Source organism: Carlito syrichta, unplaced genomic scaffold, assembly GCF_000164805.1.
Source record: "Carlito syrichta isolate Samal-C Ts95f unplaced genomic scaffold, Tarsius_syrichta-2.0.1 Scaffold311075, whole genome shotgun sequence".
NCBI classification, from domain to species: Eukaryota; Metazoa; Chordata; class Mammalia; order Primates; family Tarsiidae; genus Carlito; species Carlito syrichta.
The window spans coordinates 124,262-148,713 of record NW_007255171.1 but is presented as its reverse complement, the minus strand read 5'-3'; the positions used below and the strand labels follow the sequence as shown (position 1 = coordinate 148,713).

The following is a 24,452-nucleotide window of genomic DNA, read 5'->3' as shown; positions in this document are numbered from 1 at the left end:
AAAACTTTTCTTCATGTGACACTATAAACTATATTGCAGTATTAGCTAAGCAGAAATATAACAATTTGTCTGATAGATTAAGAACTCTCATATCTGTTAAGGGCAACACACTTAAAGGTATCTTCACTAGTCCAGTTTAGTTTCTTTTGTATAACACTTCAGTCACTCAAGACCTCAAAAAAGAATAGGTAGTGGACTTGAATTTAATGCTACCTAAAATGATTTTAAAATTACATGACTGTCTTAAAGGATTAATCATATGCTTTGCTTTTCATAGTATGTCACTTTTTATTTTGTCAAGGAATTGAATAACATTAATCATAGATAATGGGGCATTTTGTGTGTATTGATGAGAACAATTTTTCCTCTGTCTCAATTATACTTTTTTATTAGACTTACTTTACAGTAAAATGTTCCTTTAGTTTTTTTTCCTGATAGTATGTTTCTCTGGGACAACCATACTTCCTCTTAATCCTTTTCCTCCTAGCTATCACCTCCATTCATTTTCTTTAATACCTTATAGGTAGGGTTCCAGACCACTGAAGAGTAGCTGGTTAAAGTCACCCTTAACCTCTTATTGAATGAATTACTGAATCAAATAAAGTTATTTGGTCCTGAATTATGAGAACTCCTCCTGGCATTTGATACTGTTGACCTCACCAATCTTGAAGTTCACCTCTACAACTATTACTGCTACCAGAAAGATCAAACCAAATGTAATTTGGATTTCATTAAAATTACATAGGGTTGTCTAAAACATCCAGAATAAAGCCAAAGCTAATCAGTCACATTACCCATAGCCCTCCACATTCTGGCCCACTGCATGTTTTCCTACAATTTTGCTTTCTGGATTAGTCTCTGGCACTTTGATGCTACCATTTTGTCTTCCTCCCCTTGCTTCTGCCTACTAACCTTTTAAATCTGCTTTTAAACACCATTTTACCTTTTAAAATTTAAGTTGCGTTACCTCCTATATAAAGATTTTCTTAGCATCTCTCATTCCAGGTAAGCTTGATGATTTATTCCTTTGGTGCCTCATGTATTTGTGTATGTTTACCAAGGCATTTACCTTATTGGGAATAAATATCCATTCTTCACAAGGTGCAGAACTTGCTCTCAAAGGCAAGGGCCATATTTTATTAATCTGTATCTAGTACCTTGTTTGCTTGGTAAATTATCATTGTAGGTAATTAAAACAAAAAACCCTTCTCTTTGATTCTATTTATGCAAATTGGCCATGTATTAGGGAAATACATGCACTTTTTTTTCATTTCTGCTGTAGCTTTGCAGAGGGAGGAAATGCTTACACTTGAAACTATGCATGTAAGACTGGGAAAAGCAGGTAGAATGGTTTTCTCCTATCACCAGCTTATCCCATATCTGGCTATTCTGTATCCTTGAGCAGAGGAAAAAAATGAAAGGCAGCAAGAAGGTGGTGAAAAAACCTATTAAAGGGATTGGAGTTTTACCAACACTTCAATCCAGAAAAAGAGAGTGAAAGACTTTCTATATAACAACAAGTAGAGTCAATACATAAATTCCCTACTTCAAGTTATATTCTCTCAACTGGAAACAGTGAAGGGATTTCATGAGAGCTTTAAACCCTCTTTAACCTTTTCCAGGGTTTTGGGAACATAACCATTAATTTAATTAAGAGGTCTTAATTGATTGTAGGAAGTATGCAAAATGTATATCTCTGTATCTTTGCCAGAGAGAATACTATACTCTGAAAGTCTTTAGACTTGCATTTTCAAGAATATTTAATCAAACACACCACCAATACCCACTGGGGAGAGAAATTGCGTGGTTAGGTTAGCTTGAGAAATACAGCTTACTATAGGCCCTGCTAGAATTTGGCAATACACTTTGACACATCAAAGGTTCTGGTAAGTTCCAGTATAAGATCTTGTTTAACCTGGAATTTTCCAACCTTATTTGACGCCAGAAGTCTCTTATAGTTCCCCTTCATTCTACATTGGGGAAAATTGAAGTGAACTATTTGCATTCTTTGACAGTTTTTCACTGAAGTGGTTTATTTCGGGAACAGTAGAGCAGACAGAAAAGTAATTTGAGCCTCACTAATGGTTTACATCAGAGCTTCATATATGTAATATGAAAAGTTAATTGTTCCTGTGGCAACTACTTCACTGCATGTGAGGTATACACTGTATAACAGTTGGGAGTTGAAATTGACATACCCCAACATGAGCTTTAAAATAGGGATATAAAATAGAGATTGCTTGCAAAGTTTCTGTGTTTAGCTAATAATATTGGCTATATTTTACTCTGCAAATAAAGCTATTATCTGCAACCTCATTTAAAAAAAGGAAGAGAAAGAATAGGAGCAAAAGAAGAAAAAAGAAAAAGAACCAAATTAAAAAAAAGAACAAAAAGAGGAATGCAAAAACAAGCATACCTGTGTTAAGATATTATATTCTGGTGAACAGTTTCAACAAAAATTGACAATATTGAAGCCTTCAATGTTTCTTCACATTTTTTTGTTTGATACTTAGGGAAATAGTGAAATAAAAATAGGTGACTCACTATGTGGATAATACATCCCACCTTCTTTAATCAAGATATCATGAAAGAAACACAGTGGAGTCTATTCAGATTAATTTATTCAACAGATGTCCTGATAGAATGATTCAGCTGTGATAAAACAGTGGGGTCAGGTTTAGTTCTCCTCTTCTCTTTCCCTGGTGTTGAGCTAGTTCCCACACAATGCGTTGAATACAATTCTAAGAAACCATTCTTACTTTCTTCCGCTTCTCCATCAACTTCCTAGTCTGGGGATGAGAGATAGTATAATTCTGAGTAATCAGGCTCCTCTTGAAATCCCATTTCAGCAGAAAACTGTCTGGATTTCTAGCCAAAAACAGAATACCTGCCAGACTGACTTATCCCAAGGTAACGTAAGAAGCGCAGATGTCATCAGTCACTGGTTACTTAACAATATACTTCCACTGCCCCCAGTCTGGCCTCATCTCTTCCATTTCTGCTTCCACCTCTTACAAAACGACAAAAAGGTCCTTAATTTTTTTTTAAATCAATTTCTTTTTCAAAACTAGGAAGGCATTAGAGAAGGGCAGGCCACTTGAGAAAATGTTGCTTGTATTTTACTTCATTTGATACCAACAGTGCCTGGGTTTCATTTAAGAACTCTGCAAGATAGAAATACTTTCCATTTGGACTTGTGATTACCATTTCTTGGCAGAGGAACCACTTGAACATCAATTTACTGTTTGTTCAATTACTGTGTGGCAGCAAAATTGTGTTAAGCACGATCCTCCTGAAGTTCGGGCCTCACACCGTGTCCTCTTTTGACATCATTTGTCTGATTTTCTTCTGGAGAATCAAAGCCCTCCTCACCACCCCCCCATCCTTGATTTTCTTCTGGAAGCTCTTACTTGCAGTGATAAGGAAAACTCTACCACCTCTAGCGATGACATATGTTAAATATATGTTATAAACATAGAGAAAGAGATTCACATAGAAAAACACTGAAAACAGCACAGACTCATACATACACATTCTTTGGGCTTATGATATCACCCCCACAGCAGAATGTGGTTCCGCGTTATTGGATGGGAATGACATGACTGTTACCCAACTTTTGTGCATCTTATTTTGTTATCACCATCCCACTCGGGAATAACCTTTTAAGAAAATCTCTAGGAAGAGAAGTCTATTAATACTGGAGTGGAAGTATCTCTGCTCCAATTAAATAATATGATGGGGGAAGCTCAGAAGTCAAAATCATGGACTTAATCACTAACTGATGCTTGGCAGATTCCTCACTTTTTCAGTGAAAGCCATCTTAGAGAGCCTTTGAATCTAGTTTTATTCAGCATCACTAATTTCCCCGTGTCCTGGATGGATCCATGCTCTTATTTCCCTATTCATTGATTTATTCAACATGCAGTTCTTGCCTGCTCTTCTGTTTCAGGTGAAACGAATTTCTGAAGATCCTCCTTGCAAATGCCCGAACAAGTTCTGTGTGGAGCGGCTCTCCCAAGGAAGATACCGAGTGGGAGAAAAGATCCTTTTCATTAGGGTAAAGTTTTTCTTTTCATTTATTATTTGGTCTTTATGGGGGATATTAAGAATTGAAGGTTACCGGGTAAATATCACAGGTAACTAAGCAGGAACTTCCTTGTTGTGCTCACAGTGGATTAAAGACACAAGGGATGCATATTTTTTTAAAAAAGTAGCCTGCATTAAGATGTACCACTGAGGGCTAAATAGATAGAACTGTCTGTCTCTTTTTATATGTACATAAACACATACTCACCAAAGAGAGCAAAGGGGATGTAGGAGACTTTCACGGGTGGCCTATTTTGCTAATAATTAAAATAACTCAATTTTAAAAATTAAGTTTGTGACCTTTGTTGAGACTAACAGCTCTTTTGTAAAATAAATAAACAGTACTGATGTGTTCCTAGAAATCTGCCTTTGATACATAAAATTATTTTTTCTGCTTTATATTTTAGTCATTTCTTAAAGAAGGGAGGTCCTGATTTAAAAAAAAAAAAAAGTTATTCTCATTTGAGTTAGTTAAAAATATCTTGCTTGTTATTTTGTAGAGCAAAATGATTTGAATGTATACATCGAGTACAATTGATGCACATTTTTACGATACTCAAATAAGTGATTGCTATCTTGAAATTTTGCCAGTGTACAGTTTCCTTAATTTCTAATTTTGACTGAAACTTTCTGTATCACAGGTCTTTTTTTTTTTAAAGGCTCTGCACCATGTAATTGAAGAAAAGTTTAATAATAATTTAGCTTTAAAATACAGTGCCAATCATTTTGTATCTTAAACCAATTTTAGGTCAATGTTTGCTGATGTGTGTGTTTGTTTTTTCAATTCCCAGGAATTAATTGCTATTCTACTTTGGGATGGCAACAAAAGGGATATAACAATATGTTATTATTAGGGGTTTGAGAACAAATCTGGATGAATGGCCTCACAAGGAAGGCAATTGCCTGAGTTGCTTATTGTTCTTTTGTTCTTTATTGCAAGGATAACATGCGTTGTTTTTAAATTAAGGCCAGGCTGCCTGCTTTCACTTGAGTGCATTAAATAATAGTAGTCTAGAATCTCCACAGATGTGTTTAAATTTTACCCAGTTGACCTTTCTCAGTTGAGAAACAGTTTCCTTTATAATATTGTCCTAGAGCTCAGAATCAAAACATAGGAGTTTATTTGTTTAAAAAATCATTCCTTTTTATAATAGGTGTTTTATTAATACATTTTATGATAATACATTAGAGTTCAGGCATGGTGGCTCATGCCTGAAATTCCAGCACTTTGGGAGGCTGAGAAAGAAGGATCACTTGAGCCTAAGAGTTCCAGACCAGCCTAGGAAACATAGTGAGACCCTATCCCTGCAAAAAGGCATGGTGGTAGGTGCCTCTAGTCCTAGCTACTCTGGAGGCTGAGCTGGAAGATTGCCTGAGCCCATGGTCAAGGCTGTGATAAGCTGTGATTGTGCCGCTGCGCTCCAGTCTGGGCAACAGAGTGAGATCCCAATTCAAAAAAATAAAATAAAATAAATAAAATAGTATATTAGATACTTCTCCCTCTAATGTAGCCTTATGTCTTCAGGCAAAAATGTATATTGCATATGTTTATTTGTGTCTGATGTTTTACGTTTAGTCACTTATCAAATAATTTCAGATTTAAATTTATAAATCATATGTTTTATAACATTTTAATACATAAGTTTTTGATATTCCATTTTTCTTTTCAGGAAATATTTTTCTTTTGGTAAAATCTATTCATGTATTGTTTATAGAGAAACTGAGATTTGCTTTACAAAAAAATGCATCATATTCCTTAATGATGGCATTTTAATTTGATATCAATTAATTCATAAGAACATATTGAGCACACTCAGTGTCATGCTTCTTGATGTATCGGGTTAGCCTGCAATGGGAGAGTTAATTGTGATGTGTTTATTCACTGATTAGTCCAGCAAGTGATGCCATCAAGCTATTATGATGTGTTTTAGAACAGTGTTTTAATGTTTTTTAATCATTTACTTTTTAAATTTTTGCATTGGCTACCTGTAATTTCACTATTTTTATGACAGATTTCACTTGAAAATAAATCCTTAAAAAGCTTAATTTTTAAAAGAAAAATTCCTATCACTGCCTAAATTGGAAACCAAAACTATTTGTCAAAACAAAGGGAAAAGATCCTTGAACATATATTGATTGAAATACCTATCCTTTGGCTTGTCATAAGTCTACTCTGCTCTGATGGAGTAAAGTGATTCTAAAAAAGTTTTATCTCCTTGTCTCTAATTATCCCTAGAGGCTTAAAAACTAAAATTTCATAGGCAGATCACATGTGACTTGCATTGCATATTTTTTCCTAGTTTCTGCTCCATGTTAAATGGACAAACTAAGAATGTCTCACTGATGTGTACATACTTTTGCTAGTGCTTTCAATTTGTGGTGCAGATTGTATTTAATTGATTGTTATTCAGCTCTAACTCTTAGTAAGGACCTGGCAGTTATTACTCAAAACATCTCAGAGGTATTGAATTGGTTTTCAAATGATCAAATGGCTGTCACTGCTAATATTTTAACTGTGTTTCTCTGAACACTTAGATTAAGTAATAAGTGCTTGTAGTGACGCTGTCCCACACACTAGGTGAATGATCACCTCACAACGTCTTCATTACGATTCTACATTTCTTTAGTTTGCACTTTTAACATGAGCGTACTTTAAATTTTGTCACATCTTTTTTGAAATTGCTTAATATGGTCATATTTACTTGGCTGTGTTTTTGTATATTTTCTATAAAATATACAAACAATGAAATGCACATGGGTCTTAACATCTACCCCCTAGTTTTCTGTTCATCCTGAGAGCATCAGTGTCTTCATATGGGCATAATTAACCTGTCCAATATAAAGAACCATTCAGTGTCACTCCAGGCTAATAAAATTAAGGGTCACTTAAGGCTAACCTTTACTTAAAGATAACATAATTACCAAAACACTAACTCCAAGATAATTATCCCTTAGCAAGCCATAAATACAAGATTCTCCTTTAAGTATCTAACACACTTACTCTTGACTTACTCTTCTCAATGTAAGCCAGAGTTAATAATTTCAGTGCTAAGTACCTTCCAAAGATGCTGACAACACCCACTTTATTTGTTTTTATGTTCATGTGCACATACGAACATATATATTTTCTTTATACATTCAAACAGATACAAAAACAGCAAATAAGAATAAAAAAATGTAAGAATGTATACAGATTTCAAAGTAAAAACCAGGAAGACATTGTCTGCAGATAATGTCTTTGTAAAGCTTACGTCTTGTCTGTGGATTTTTAGAAACCAATGCATGAATAGATATTTCCAATACATGGCTATTTAATGCATATTTATATAGTTGCATCTGTATGCTTATGTCAACATGCTTGTTTATTTGCATATATCTCCATTTACAGGTGGAGGATTAATCGCTACCCAAATATAAAGAATCTTTTAGTTCTAGAAAAAAACCCTCTGAGGTTTTTGACTGTGATTTTTAGACAAACATGGTAATCATCCCCTGCCAAATGGAAATTTCCTTGTTTCTAGCTTACCAAAAATAATTTCTCAAAGGCAGATTTTTTTCCCCTGTACCTTCCAATGAACAACATTGTTTTTTGAACTATCAAATGCAGCTAATTTGTATCTATATTGTGCAGATGCAAATTTACTCTTCTTCAAGGTATAAATATTTCAGTTATTTTTCAGTGACTTTTGAATTTGGATAGTGATGATAAAACCTCCTTGCTGATTTCTATGGTAACAGAGATTTGGATTATTCCCACTTGACCATGATACGTATCTTTGAAATGTAAATAGTTGAATCTCAGGACTAATGTCTTGATTTCAGAGAGAAGGAAAGTAAGAGTTTTTTCTTCTTCTTTTGTTTATTCAATCAGTCGGTGAGCTTGTAGAAAGAGACATTAGAAATATGACTTAGAAACAATAAAAATGTCTGTACTATTTAACTTAACCCTAATTTAATGACTGCATTTGAAGTAAATTCTCCAACAGTGATTTTTAAAGTTGTCCTTAAATGAGCAGTATCAGTGTCATCTGGAAACTTGTTAGAAATGCAAATTAGTGGACCTTCCCCCAAATCTGGTTAATCAGAAACTCTGAGGGTAGGGCCTAATCACCTGTGTTTTAATAAGTCCTCCAGGTGTTTCTGATGTACGGTGGAGTTTGAAAACCACTTACATTTAGAAAGAAATAACTTTATAGAGAAAGAGATTTGTTTTACCAACAACACAGTAGGAAGTTATTTGCATATCTGATCATGAAAGAATGTTAGCATTCTGGTACTAAAAATTAACAGTGTCTTGTGGAGAGAAAATACTTAAAATATAACATTAAATGGAAAATACAGACTTTTAGATTATATTTACATATAAAATGGCTTGGTGTAGAAATACTATATAATTATGATTAGACTTGAATTAAACAGGAATAAGTGAAAGATAGTTTTTAATTGTTGAGGACATAGAATTATGAGTGAGCAAGTGTCTTCTGCTTTCATTTATGAAGATGATATTTTAAAAATATGAACTCTTTAAGAGAAGCCAGCACCCTGGCACAAATTTGAAAATAAATAAAAAACCCTCTGAAAATTGTCAGATTAATTAGTGGACTGCTCATTTTATGGCCTTCTGCTAAGCTTGCCAGCTTCTGGAAAAGTTTAGGGAGGACTATTGGAGCCATGGTATTATTCAGACTAGGAGAATTTCACATTTTGTTGTGAATTTGTAGCAAGATAAAGCTCTTACATTTCCTTATCTTCTTAACTATTTTGTCTCCCCATTTTAAAAACTGATATTATTTTGGATTAACATTAGGAAACACGCAAACTTGTACCTACTATCTGGATAATGTGCTAACTCTTTATGGGACCCATCAGAGATCCACTCACTGTTTTCTCTCTAATAATAATTAAAGCTTTAGCCATTTGAATTGCTATTTCTTTAAGGCTCAGTTTTCAGTGACATAAAAATAACTTAATATGATATGTTGATTTGTGCTAATACATGAAATGGATGCAAATGGTCCTAATGAGTAGAACATCTGTGGGGTAAGATCTTTACACTTAACAAAATTGTTGCTCAGATGTTCTGTGACTAGAACTTTCTGGCAAAACAGCAGCCAGTAGGGTTATATGTTGTAAGGTAGTTGATGTACTACTTGCTTTGGTCTCTAATGTGATGAATACTCTTTTTTTTGTTTTTTGTTTGTTTGTTTGTTTTTACTTAATTGCAATTTACCACTACCTTGACATTGTTCTTTAGTGTTGTTCAATGTGTGTTTCAAAGAATATAGTTTCAGAAGCTGTTCAAAGATATTATTTATAAAGAAAAGTTAACATTGGTAAAGTGTTTAAACAGGTTTCTTTAACTGCTATTATTACAAATAATTGATTTTGTTCGCCTCTATCTGAACACATGACATATCTCATTATAACCCCTCATCCCAGTGTGAAAAATACTGTGACCTTTCCCATTTTACACATGAGGAAGCTGAGACATGGGTGAGTAACTTCCTAAAGCTAAAAGCGAATATGAGCATTGGAAGTCGGGATCAAACCCTGCAGCCTAACTTCTGAATTTACACTCCTTACCACTAATCAATGCTAATTTCTTTACCTGGAAGTTCTTGGAGAGTCACTAAGGTGATTTGTAAGCTACTAGAGAGAAATGGACTGTGTATCACTCCCCCAATTTATTTAACCACAGTAATGGTCTCACTCCCACCTTTCCCCACACCCTTCCCCTCAGAGCATCATCATGTGCTAGGAAGTCATAAAAACATATTTTGGGAAAAATATTATTAATCAAAGCAAGTTTAAATAATTTGTAACATAGAATTATATTAAAATGACAGTTTTCTACATCTTGCCACAGTTAAAACCCATGTATTTTAAGGTACTCAAGAATATTGAATTTATGCTCATTTTTGCCTTCAAGTTCCATTTGGAGATGAATTTCAAGGACATGACTGGAAAACCTTTAAAAGAAAGACAATTGAAATTTAATAAAAATAAAATAAAATTTAATAAAATTTGTACCAGACATCTTCTTATCTATTTTATATACATTATCTTACAGAATTCTCTCTGCCCTACAGCTAGGAAATAATTTTTCTCCTTTTGTTACATGTAAAAAATAAAGTCTTAGAGAGGCTAAGTTCTGAAGTAACTATTATAATAAATAAAAGTCAAGTCCTGACTCTCAGGAGTATAACACATTTCACTCCAAACTGTTTCCTGTGGCATGCACATTAAATGCAAATATTTTATTTACAGGACTAGTCCTCTAAAAACCATCAGGACATTTTAAAAATATACTTAAGACTCAACTATAGTAAAGTAACTTTATGCCATTTTTACTTTTAAAATATTCAGAATAAAAAGGATACTTCACTTGCAAAATCAGGGCCTTATGTAAAGAAAGGGATATCATGTGTTTGCCTGATTGTACTATGATGGTGATAAAAATTATAACAACTTTTTTAGTGTTAACTGTGTTAGGTGCTGTTCAAAATGCTTTATGTGGTCTATCTCATGTAGTAAGCAAAACTAATTAGAACCCTATCATTATGAGATATATTATTTTCTGTCCTGATATCTTTTTAATAGAAGTCAGAAGCTAATTCTCTCATATTGCCAGTATGGTTTGGTTGAGTCTTTTCTTGCTAAGTGTTGATATTTTAAAAATGAATTAGTATTATTTCAAAACATTTTCATAAATGACTTCACGGTTGGGTAAAATCACATGACATACCAGGCTAACTCTCTAATGGTTCAGGCTATTTTTCCAGTCTAGGAACTAAGAGTTCTTAAGAGGCCTCAAGAAAAGACAATGAATAATTTAATTGGAAATCAGCAAAGGGATTTGAAGTGTTATGGAGTTACCTTCTTCACACTACTTTTAAATTAAATCATCACAGATCAATAGAAAGGTCACACACATTGTTATTGACTCTGTAATTTTTTTCCTTAGCATAAAAATTCTTCAGAATTATGCCTGTGTGGTAAAAATCCACTCACTGAAACCCAGCCAGAGAGGCACAAGAGCTCTGTTACTATAGCAACTGAACTTGGCAATGTCTTCTGGGACTTGCTCTAAGGGAAGGTCCATGATAGTGAGTGATAGTACATTCTTTTCTGCTTTTATGACACATATTGGTTTACTGTGAGTAAAATGTAGCGTGATTCAAATTTCATACCTTTTCTGTTGATGAAAAATGGGTTGTGTGTAAAAATATGCAAAGAAGTTTTAAATGAATAACAAGGAGATTAAAACCTCCATTTATCATAGAGGAAACATTGCAGAAGCAGCCATTACTCCACAGCTGAAAGTCAAAAATTCATTTTCTGAAAAATGTATGCATATAGAAACCCTTCATTTAATTTAGCAGTTTATGAGAGCAGTGATTTTATTGCAAAGCTATGTAATGGCTTATATTTATTTCTATGGAACAAACATCAGAAGATGTATATAAAATCTCAGATAAGAGTTATAGTGCTCTAATCCAGGGTAAGAAAAATATGACTGTTATTCATACATGAATATTTCCAAAATTAGTCCCTTTCTTTGCCCAACTGCCTCAAAACTGATCACTAATTCAGAAAAAGCAAGCAATACCATTTAAAATGTATTCAAATGCTTTCATTTTAATTTTTAAATTCTGTTTTATAATGTGTTTGCCTCACTAAAGACATTTTTGTCATTTATTCATGTTCACTGAGACTGAGATAATAACATGGATGTAAATTATACTTTGGTAAAACATCCCTCAAAGATTTTGCAAATATTAATAAATCCCCATAATACCTTCTTTTTGAAAAAGGCATATATCTTGGATAAATGCAAAATAAATAATGACTAACCATTTCTGTAAAGACTTCAGCTAATGGGGTGTTTTCTTTCTAGAGAGTTATCTTTGGGGTTGAAATCATTTAAATATTAAAAAACCCTTAAACTGGACTTTGTTCAAGATTGCAACCGAGACTATATCCATTTGACACCACTCTTAAAAGTAAGAAAGACAATGTAATTTGATATTTGTGACAGGACTGGAAAGAATAGCTAATATATCTGGGCAGTGTTCTATGTTAAGTCAGATAATTAATTCTTCCCCTGACTTCTTAAGAGATATACAAATGCGAAAAATAATAAATAAATGAGAGCTCAAAATGAAAAATTATTCTTCCCTGAAAATTTGTCACTACTGGCCATTTAGCAGTGAGTAGATTCTTTTTTTAACTGTATCTACTTTTACCTAACCCAGTAAGTATTCATCCTCATTTCCAACTGAGTTAGCAAGACTTGCCATGATTTTAAATTGTGCAATATATATTCAACCTTACTTCAGCTGGAATAATTTTGTTTTGCCATTATGCTGCATATAGAATAAATGAGCAACTTTTTTCCCTAACCACAAATCAGCATTATAAAAACCTAAGCAAACATTAGATCAAATGACTTCATTGAATGAATGCCTAGCTTCTATAATAGGCATTCTCAATTTCTGCATTGCTATGGCCTTCCTGTCATTGAGATAGATGTGTTACATATATGTATATGTCTTATATACTAATACATTGTTGATGTATATATGTATATATAAATGTGTGTGTGTGTGTGTGTGTGTGTGTGTGTGTGTGTGTAGTGAAAAGCAGTAATATTTTAGATAATTGAATTAGTCTAGTGCTTTGGCATTTTAATTGATTTTAAAGAGATCATAGGTCGATTTTCTGTGCCTAAAAATTAAATCCCTAGTCAACAATTTGGTGAGAAAAAATAAATATTTTTTGTTCTACATTTATCTCTCTATATATTATTTAACACTCACTGAATGCTTTGTGTATCAGGTATCATTCAAAGTGTTTTCCTTGGATTCCTCTTTTTTCAGTCCTCCCAACTCTTTGATGTAGGCACTATTAATATCCTCATGTTAACAATAAAGACACTAAGCATTAGAGAGTTAACTACTTGTTCAAGATCACGCAGCTAGTAAGTTTCAAAGTCTTTGTTTGCATTTAACACTGCTGACTGCAGGGTACATAGTTTTAACCATATGGTATTCATTCCATTTCAGACCATCTAATTTTTCGCAAGTCATTTTGTAAATATCACTGGTCAACATTGTAACATCCATTAGTAATTTGCCACACTTGATATGTAGCTCTTAGTTTGCTTGTTCCTTTATCTATATGCTTTGGCAAATTATGGAATTTAACAGCTAATTTCTGTTGAAGAATAAGAAGGCAGCCACGAAATGGAGTCTTATAAAACAGACACAACAACCAGACAAACAAAAATTGAAAAGCCAAACTTTGCAATATGAAAGAGATTTATTCTGAGCCAATTGTCAGTGACCACGACCTAGGGTACAGACTCAGAAGATCCTGAGAACACGTGTCCAACATGTTTACAACTTGATTGTTTACATTTTTGGGAGACAGACGTTTGCAGACATGGACATAAATCAATACATATAAGGCACACATTGGTTCAACCCAGAAAGGCAGGACATCTCAAAGTGTGAAATTCTCTAGGTCATGGGAGATTCGAAGATTTTCTGATTAGCAATTGGCTGAAAGAGTTAAGCTCCGTTTAAAAAATAGGAAGCCAATAGAAAGAAATGTATGAGTTATGATAAGAAGGGTTATGAAAGCCAAGGTTTTTGTTATGTAGAAAAAGCCATAGAGTTCCTCATTTATATGATGGAATATTATACAACCATAAAGAATAGCAAAATCATGAACTTTGCAGCAACCTGAATAGAATTAGAGTCTATAATACTCAGTGATTTATCACAGAAACAAAGATCTGAGTACCACATGTACTCACTCATAAGTAGACCGTGAATATTTATCATAGTACTATAAGGAAAGGATTGGCAGTAGTGAGACACTGCTGGTGGGGAGGGCACATAACATTAATAAGGGTACTAAACTTTACCTGTACGATGACCACTTATGTACCTAATCCTGAATTGTACCCATGTCTTAAAAAAAAAGTAGCAGCCTTCAATGATAATATGTAAATGTCATAATCATAATAGGTGCCAGACTCTTCCTAGGAATGAAGATTTTCTACAGATGCAAATTTCTCCAAGAGATGGCTTACAGGCCATTCCAAAATATATCAAATAGATATATTTTAGGGTAACATATTTTTATTTCCTTTAAGGCCTCCTAGCATGTAATGCTATACAAGAGTCGAGTAGGAATTTGGTATCTTATTGCGACAAAGTCTATTTTGTCAGTCTTATAATCTCTATTTTAATGTTAACACTACTCAGTTGTGCCTAAACTCCAAAAGGAAGAGGGTAGAATGATGCATGCCCAACTTCCTTTCTCATCATAGCCTGTAATTTAGGTTTTTGAGTTTTCCTTTGCCTGGAAGGAAAGTTGATGGGGAAGCTTAGAATTTTATTTTTGGCTTACAGGTTTTCACAGTGTTCAATATGCTTATTGATTTTTTTCCAGTGTATTGACCACATTTGAAAAGCCTTCCACAAGTAAAAATTTATCCTAGGAATGAATAAATTAAGTAACATTCACAATTTAATACAATGATAAAATTTTGTTGATGGTCTTTGCTCAGTTAAGATTAAATCATCTCAATTTGATTAGGTATGGAATAAAAGTATGGAATGATTTTCTGAATATTCTGTGGTGGAGCAAGGAGGTTAAGTTGCCTTTTGTACCTTCGTATACTTTCATTAAAAGTCTAAATTAAACCTGTGACTAAGTGTGAACAGAAAACTTGTGCATAGCAACTAGTGCTTTTAAAAGCAAGTTCCCTACCATTGGGTGTCAAGGAATTTTTCTTTTTTAATAGAGACATAATCTCTCTATTTTGCCCAGGCTGGTCTCAAACTCCTGGCCTTAAAGGATTCTCCTGCCTTGGTCTCCCAAAGTGCAGGAATTACAGGCATGAGTCATTGGCTGAAGTAATTTTTAAATAACATTTTTTTCTTAATTGTTTTTAGCTTACTTTTTATTATTTATTTGTTTGTTTAGTATAGCTTACTTGATGGCAGTACAGATATTTCTTTTATACAGTTTGTCAAGTGCATTCACTTATACATTATCTCATTTTGGTTTCATTGCCACGCTGAGAAAAATGGGTGTGATTGTTAATTTATGTAACTTATTGATGAGAAAACTGCAGCTAATAAAAATTTAGTAACTTTCCAAAGGTAATCAAGCTAGTAAGTTAAATTATAAAACTTTCATAGCTAAATTCCATATGCTTTAAGCATCATGTAATAAAGATTACTTTTGATTTTTTAAAAAAACTTTGCATAGATGAAAGCTTTCAGTTCACTATTTTTTTGGATTTAGTATCATTTCCCTTAAATTGCAAAATAGGCAATACATAGTAGTGTCAACTTACAACATTTATAAGATTTTTATCCTTTTTGTAGTCTTCCCAACAAGAATACTTCTTGTTTTAAATAATATATACTGATATGACTGTGGTGAATTTTATTTTCATAAAAGGGAAAGAAATGAATAATTATACATAACGTGTTGTCTTCTTGAATAATTGACGAGTCTTCTAGTCACCAAAGGAAAAATATCCTATGAAATATGTATCATATAAATTGTCTATACTTCTCCCATGGGCTCAAGTTGCATAAACAGGATGCAACCGGGTTTATTAAGAAATATACTTTGCAAATGTGGCCTTTTTGAGTTTGTGTTGAATAGAGTCAAGCATGGTGGAAATGTTGCCATTACAACATTTGCTGTTAAGTAGGACTCATTTATTTAGTGCTATCTTTTTCATAAAGTGAGTTAAGTTTCTGCAAGATTAGTCATTATTTAGAGCTTGCCTTGCATTTCCCTCTAATACTTGATATTTGAATTTCAGCTCCTCATTAAAAACATATAATATTGGTCCTAGACTCAGTAGTTACCTCATTGACCTAAACTGTCAAGGCTTCCATTGAAAGAGCTTCACTGGTTCACATCAAATTTCAGTTCACTGGAATGGTGTGTTCTAATTTTATTTGCGGTACCATTTTCATTTGAAGCTTGGGTATACATTTTTTGAAGATATAGTCTGTCATAGCCTGCCATCTTGTTAGAAGCCTTCATAATCTTAAGAAAATATGAGTATGTAGATTTGGGAGGAACACAATATAAGGATTTGAGGTGAATATTGGCCTGAGGATATATCACTTAATTTCCTTTATAATGACAATCTAAATATTGCCTCCAAAAAAAGCAAGTTACTTACTGGTATTTGCTGTTTACCTAAAAGAACACTAGCAAGAATAAATCACGACATCAAGACATTACTCTTCTTCTAACTGTAGCTTTCTTTTACACACCAGCTTTTCATGCCAACTTCTATTCTTCCAGTACTACACTTACACCTTATCCTTCTAAAACTCTCAAAAAATATGGGAAAATGCCTTCTCTCTAGCCCAGAGTTTTTACAATCTACTTTGTATCATAGACAAGTTTTAGGGGACTACAAACTCCACGGGAGAAAATTATAATTATCTGAGACATCACCATGTAATGAGTTTTCTAATCTTTTATTTTTTATATCAAACTATCTAATGTTTTCTTTGTTCCCTTTCCCAGAAACTGATATTTTGGTTAACAATCTCTAACTTTCACTCCAAACATGGATCATTTATCATATTATTTTCTAAAATTCAGCCTCATAGAATATGAGTGACAGAGATAATTGGATAGTCTCTCTGGGGTCTCAGTTAAAGTCAGATAAAGAGCAGACCTTATTTCAAATTGTCTTCTATCTTTTATATTAGGCATAAAATCTCTAAAAATTCTATTTCATAACTGCAATACTGAGACAAAGGGTAACACATTAATCTACCAATGTCTTAGCCATGGTAATGTTATCCAGTCCAGGACTCTTTTGTTGGTAATTATGGTGCTTTGAGATCCTGGGTTATTGGAAAAATTATGAAAACTCATATAGCAAGCAGTTTTTTAAATGTCACATTGCATACCCACCTGGTAGGCTTTCATTTTGCACAAGGAGGCACTTTGAAACACACGGTGTATGTCTCAAAACTTCTCTCTCAAAACACCTTTGTACCATTTGCCATTTCCCTAACAACCTATGCAAATAATGTCTCTCATGTCCAGCCTTGAAAATACCGTTTATCTCCCGCATTTCCTTACATATTGTAACAAAATGAAATCCTCCAATGAGCACAGAAAGAATTCCAGAGGAACCTGAATATTTATCAACATCTTGATACCAATGATATAAACAGGATCTTTCATCATGTACAGTACCCACAGATCTGATGGATAGCACATCTACATATATCAACTAGAGGAAAGGTGAAGATTAAATATTCTAAAATTAAAAGGGAATATAACCTTGACTAGCAAATAAAGAAGTCACAGTCAGTCATAATACTATATAATCAAGAGAAGAGAAACACATATTTTCCAAAGATGACTTTATTTTTTTACCCAGATGTTTAGGAAGAGAAATTGAAACATATCCTGTGACTCTTGTTGAAAGCCTTTCAATGAATTACCTTTCAGATAAATTAAAGCATTTTTGTGAGTTTAGAATCTCTAATTTAATTGTGAGTTAATCTTTCCCTTGTGAGATTAGAATGCTGCATATATATGTTTTAAATTACAACAGAAGAAAGTGGTTGAGTAGAAAAGAGTCCCCCTGTGTCACAAAACTTTCTGAGGATAGATACAATGGTAAGGCCTGGACAGGCAGCAAAGAGTCAACATGTATGAACTGAGTGGGTACCAGTGAAGTTAGAACACGATGATTGGATATCCCCCCCAAAGTAGGAAGTTTCACACTGAAGCTCAAGATTTCATTTGTGTAACAGTTTTCCCTAGGATTTTTTTAGACATTCTCTAGAGTCTGGTATGTTTCTCTTGTGAATCTGAGACACAGACATGATGTCTGTCTTCCTAGCAATTTATTTTCTTACAGGTATCTTTTATTTTGAAACAGGAGACCAAAGGACCTCAGAAGAAAGAAAATTCTAACATTTCTGTTTTAAAAAGCTGACAGTCAACACAGTTTATGATTCTCACACTATGTATGTCTCACTTATCATTCAATGTTGATTACTAAGCAGTAAAACTTCCCTTCACTATAGGATATTTAAAAATGTAGAATCAATTATTCTTACTTAACTAAGAAAAAAGGTGTTCTTTATTCTTGTCACAAAAGACCACAGTTTGCATTTTTAGGTGATGTTCGTGTACCTTTCTACTGTGGAATGGAGAGCATCTTATGAACATTATATCTTCTTGTTTCAGTAGGGTCTTCATGGTTGTTACTATGTCTCCACAGCCAAAACAAAGCAGACATTTAAGGTAATTACTTAGATAATTAAAGGCAAAAACAAAACAAAGCAAACTCTCCACTTTGCTTTCACTGTGGGGCCTAGACCTCCAATCAAATGAGAGAAGTTGGGCACCCAAAAGTGAATATTTTTACCCGTGTGTGTGTGTGTGTGTGTGTGTGTGTGTGTGTGTGTGTGTGTTTCCAAAACACTGTTTTTCCCATAGTACTCTGTAAAAATGGCAATCATGGATTTATTGTGGATGGGTAAAAGGCAGTAAACTAGTAATGTGTTTATCTTTTTCTTAGTGTAAATTCCATGCTCCAATGCTTTTTCATTAAACTTTTTATTAAAATTGTTTGAAAGTATAAATCTGGGTTTAGAATCTGTAGGCAATATCATTTTAATCTTGGCTTTCAAATACATAAAATAATACACTTGTAGGATAAAAATGAAATACCTTATAATTTCAGAGTGTCTTCATCCACACCCATTGCACAAATTGTCCTTTGTGATTTGACGCTAATGGAACTTCACATACCTCTGCCAACCTTCTGCTCCTGACAGCATACCTAACCTCCAGATGTGTCAGTAGTGTTCAACACTTCAGTACGATGAAGGTTAAAGAGGATAGGAATCGTTCAGGACTTGAATTTGAGGTGCTGGGGTTGCTAGTGTGCATAGAAAGGATCATTTTTAGTTTTTAGATATTAACAATTATGATCTAAAAAGCAAAACTTACTTGAGACAGTCTTGTCTGTTGCACATAAATACAAAATAATTATAAGAGAAACCCCATATTGCAAATACTGCTTCAAACCAGATGACCATATCTTGAAACTACATTATGAGAATGGTTTAGATTCTAAAAGAGTTAAATGCACTCCCTTGTCTATCATTTACTCATTCATTCACCACATACATGAGGATGTGCTATTTGAAAGAATGATTAGAAATCATTAGAATGCAGCTTTTCTGTATTCTCTGTTTCTTTGTAAAGACCATGCTTGACAATTTAAATATCGGTCATACCCTACTAATTATTCGGACACTTCAATAATATATATATAATTCAATATAATTGAATTGATTATCCCCATTAATCATTCACAAGCAGAGGGAAAGCAGCTGAGTTCTTGAAAATTCACTTCTAAAATGGGTACAGTGGCCTTGCAAATACATTATTGAAGATACGAGTGCTTGACTGAGTTGGGTGGCAGAAACGCCAGACCTAACTTTCCTTGGACCTGTTGAAAGGCATTGTGTTGAGACTAGCAAATTACTATTAAGTGAACAAGAAACCTAAGTCTGTGGAGCTAATCTGACTTACGACAGCCTTGACCTCCATTCTTCCCCAAAGTTGAGTGAACCCTTCTTGCTGGCTGGTGTTAAATTTCTCTTTTCACTATTCAGATGTCACTTGTTTAAAGAGGAAGATTTTGCCTGACAGGTTTTCTTTGTTCAAAGAATATAAGTACCTATGTTCTTTTCATTACTTAAATTGCCAAAGCTTTCCTTACATCTCCCAAAAGTATTATTTTAAAACTTTTTATCAGTGTCATTTAAAAGGGCATGTGTATTGACCTAGAGAGATGGAAATGTATTTTCCTTAAAAAACAAATTCTAGTAACAATTCTTATTTTAGGGTGAGTGTCTAAAAAAATCTCTGAAGTGAGTATGATCTCAGTAAGCATCATGAATTTTACATTGAAGGTTTTCAATAGCACTGGCATGTTTTTGTTTGTTTGTTTGTTTTTTGTTGTTGTTGGATGCAGTTTAAATCACCCCTTGGGGAGGCTAAAAACTGTGTAGAGTTCTTTTCTCCTTTTCTTGACCTTCCCTCTTTTCCAAGAAAAGATTAGTAAAAGGAGAAAGGATAATTTGCCAAATTTAGGGAGTGACATCTCCATTTGATTTCTTGATTTTCTTTCTATATAAATACAGATATAAAATGATGACATTGGCATTGTCCTAATTTAAGTTCAGTGCACTACCATAAAGGATAAGACTTGTCCCCTGTATTTCCTGAGGCTCCAGAATGCCAGAGAGAGAATTTGGAGTTGAATTACATCAGTCAGTTCTTTCCTGGTCCTAAAACTATCAGAACAGCTTTCTGTGGGTCCAACCCCTGTCAGGGTTGTCTCGTCTTACTCTTTTCTAATTATACAGAAGTGGGGTACAAGTGAGGTTAACTACATAAGTAGGCTGCATGCAAGTGAAGTTTGGGCCTCCAACTGGCTCTCACTTCCCCCGGTTAAAGGGCCTGTTACCCTTTGTGTTGTCATGTACCCCCCTTCCCTAGAAGTACCTAGTGACTGCCAATCTCTCCCTTGTGCTAGTGACTAAAGTTCAGGACCTTCTTATGAGTGAGAACATGTGGTATTCAGTTCTTTATTTCTGTGATAGTTCACTTAGTATGATGATCTTCAACTCCATCCAATTTGCAGCGGTTCATGATTTTGTTCTTTGTGGCTGCATAATAATCCATCATGTATTTGTACCACATTTTCTTTATGCAATATACTTTCAATAAGTAGCAGGTTGATTCTATGTTTTTGCTATTATGTATAGTACAGCAATAAACATGCGTGTGCAGGTGTCTTTTTTATAGAGCAATGTGTGTTTCTCCAGGAATATTCCCAGGAAAGAGATTGTTGGATTGTATGGAAGATCAATTTTTAGTTATTTTAGGAATTGCCACACTGCTTTCCATAGAGATTGAACAAGCTTGCACTCCTACCAACAATATAGAAGCATTCCCTTTTCTCTGCACTCACCTGCTGTTTTTTGATTTATTCTTGAATAGCCATCCTTATCGGAGTTAGGTGGCATTTCATTGTAGTTTTGATTTGCATCTCTCTGATGATTAGTGAGGCTGAGCATTTTTTCATGTGTCTATTGGCTGCTTGTATGTCATCTTTTGAGAAGTGTCTGTTCATGTCCCTTGACCACTTTCAAAAAAAATTTTATTTTAAAATTGTGGGGTACAATTTAGGGTTAGGTATACAAATATTCATTGTGCAGGTACCCTTGTTGATGAGGTGTGTCCCCCCCTTTCCCAGGCAGATTGACCACTTTTTATTTAATTTTTTTTCTCCCCTTTCACTTCATTTGAGTTCTTTGTAGATTCTGGATGTTAGGCCTTGGTCAGATACATAATTTTTATCCCCCCCCCCCATTCTGTGTGCTGTCTCTTTACTCTCTTGAAAGGGACATCATATGTAGCAAATGGTGCTGGGAAAACTGCCTGACCACATACAGAAGAATGAAACGGAATCCTTCCTTACCTATCACCATATACAAAAATGAATTCAAAATGGATCAAAGATCTAAACGTAAAACCTCAAACTATAAAAATCCTGGAAGAAAACATAGGAGACACTCTCATGCACGTCAGAGTAGGCAATGAATTCTTGACCAAGTCCCCAAAAGCGAATGCCATAAAAGCTAAGATAGACAAGTGGGACCTTATCGAATTGAAAAGCTTTTACACAGCAAAAGAAATCCTTTCACTTTTGAACCCAGGAAGTTCTAGAAGAGTCCTGAGAGCTTCAGACCTTGTCATACCTTGACACCAACGGCTGAACTGCTTGGAGGTCAGCAGCCAGCTACACTGCTAATCTCTGAATTCTTCCTCCTTCTGAAGGCTGAAGTCTTCTACTTGTGGTCTTACTTCCCTCTCACATTATTCCCTAGAAGAAGCTCTGTCCAGTAGCCCTTCTGACTATTGCTGGGGAGGGTTGCCAAGCTCTCTTCATTCCCAAGTTTCATTACTCATGTTTATGCCCAGTTTCCATTTTCACTGACTCATTTCAAACATTTTCCATGGATGGGACTTATGGCTCTGTCATCTTTGCTCCTTATGTCCAGTGCCAGCCACATATCAACCTTAATCCCTCCTATTTTGACCACCTTTAGGTCTTGCCATATCTGTACAGGGCTGGAATTGGCCACTCCCCCTAAGCTTATTTGATAGGAAATGTCATTCTCTTTGAATCAAGGTTACCTCTTCTACTTGCTTTTGTTCGCATTTCTCAGATCAATTTCTTTCATTTGATTATCATTTTAAGATGCTACTTTTTTGACCCACCCCCCACAACAGCTTGTTAAAAAGGTGGCAAATGTTACTTTAACCATTTGGAGTCCAGCAGTTTCCACATAGAAACATTGAGACAGTTGATGTACTTAAAATGTGCCCACCCAGTATATACTGCTTGGACATTCCCAGTTAAATATATCAGAGCTCTACTTTTATTGCATGTATAATCCTATATTCAACGATCTCTAAATTTATTTGCTGTGTTACAAGTATTCATTAAAAAAAAAAGTACTTTCTGAAATTCCTTGGTGTTAGAGCCACTGCAAACATCATGTTCTCTCTCTGATTTTCTTAAAGTGAAGAGCTTTTTAAATAAGACCTATCATTGATTAAAATGTATTCAATGTGCCTTTTTAAACAGGACATTATGTTTGAAAGAACAATGTCTAGATTTTTATGGTAGAAAAAACATTTGAATATTAGAGGACCTAGAGTGAATTTTGTGGTAGAGTGCTTAAGACAGCACCTGGTACGTTGACTTTAAAAGTTTGAGGTCATGTTTTTTTGTTTTTTTTTTTTTTTGAGTTGGAGTCTCACTCTGTCGCCCAGACTGGAGTGCAGTGGCCGCTCCCGGCCACCGCAGCCTCAACCTGCTGCGATCCTTCCGCCTCAGCCTTCTGAGTAGCCGGAATTACAGGCATGCGCTACCACGCCCGGTTGATTTTTTGATTTATTGTAGAGATGAGGTCTTGCTGCCCAGGCAGGTCTCGAACCCGCAGGCTCAGGCAATTCGCTCACCTCAGCCTCCCAAAGGCACGGGATTACAGGCTGAGCCACCGAGCCCGGCTAGGTCATGTTTGAGGAGATATCAACTTAACGTCAAAGTTAAGCAAGAGATCTCTACCTTTCATTAATCTTTCATGTGATACATTTCTTGAAGTTAGATTTGGGGTTTAAGTCCCTAGTAGAGTTTTACCTACCATAGAGTTTTTCTTATTAATCTGGACTTCAAGAGTCAGCACAATGTAAAGTCTAAAATGAGACACAAAGAATAAGCAGATGTTGACCACGCAAATTAGAAGGGAAAGTGTTCCAACCAGAATCAGAAAGGAAACAGCATGCCCAAAGGCCCAGAAGCAACAAAAAAGGAAGTGAGAGGAAGACACTGAAAGAGCGAGACAGCATCAAAACTGCAGAAGTACAGCCTTCAGAGCAGAGGCCAAGGGGAAGCATGGGCAATGAAGCCAAGGAGACATGAGACCAGACACACACACAGAGCCCACTCATGAATCCCAGACTGCATTCTCAGAACTTTGAGTTTTCTTCTGAAAGCAATAAGGAGATTCTGAATAATTTTTAGGAGGGGAGAGATAAGAAAGGATTGCACAAAATAAAACACAAACTGTCAAAGAAAACCATTTATAAAGTGGGTATCATCAAAATTAGAAAATTCTGCTTTTTAAGAGACATAGTCAATAAAATGAAAAGGCAAACTACAAACTGAGAAAAAAATAACATATCAGACAAAAAGTGTGTGTTCATCTTATATAAATCTAAAAATTCAATAAGAGGGAGAAAACAACCCAATTGTTTTTTTAAGGGTCAATCAATACAAACAGACATTGCACAAAAGAATTCATATGCATAGCCAATAAGCATATGAAAAGATGCTCAACTTCACTAGTCATAAAGGAAATAAAAATTACAACCAAAATGAAATACCCCTAGACAATCACTAGAAAGACTAAAATTAAAGAAACTGACAATGCCAAGTGTTGACAACAATAAAAAGCAAGTGGAATTCCCAAAAATTTCTGGTTAAAATGGAAAATGGCAAAACAACTATGGGGAAAAAAATTAACAGCCTTTTAGAAAACTGAACATATACTACTAGGCTTTTGAGTAAAAGGTTGAAAAATATATATCGGCACAAAGGTCTGTATATTTATGCTTATTGCAACTTTATTCAATTTAGTCTAAAGCCAGAATTAAGACAAATATCTATCAATAGATAATGGACAAGACAAAAAATAAAC

At 34.5% G+C, this 24,452-nt stretch overlaps 1 protein-coding gene across 3 annotated transcripts in view; it reads left to right on the top strand.

Moving 5' to 3' along the window:
- GAS2 (growth arrest specific 2) overlaps positions 1-24,452 on the top strand; it is a 141,138-nt gene that overhangs the window by 79,265 nt on the left and 37,421 nt on the right. For 2 of the 3 annotated variants that reach the window (XM_008068498.1, XM_008068497.1), the window contains exon 7: positions 3,950-4,057. In XM_008068498.1, coding sequence (XP_008066689.1) covers positions 3,950-4,057 — 108 coding nt within the window. Of the gene's footprint in view, positions 1-3,949; positions 4,058-13,151; positions 13,179-24,452 lie in introns of all 3 variants that reach the window. The other variant, XM_021717788.1, reaches the window with a different exon arrangement.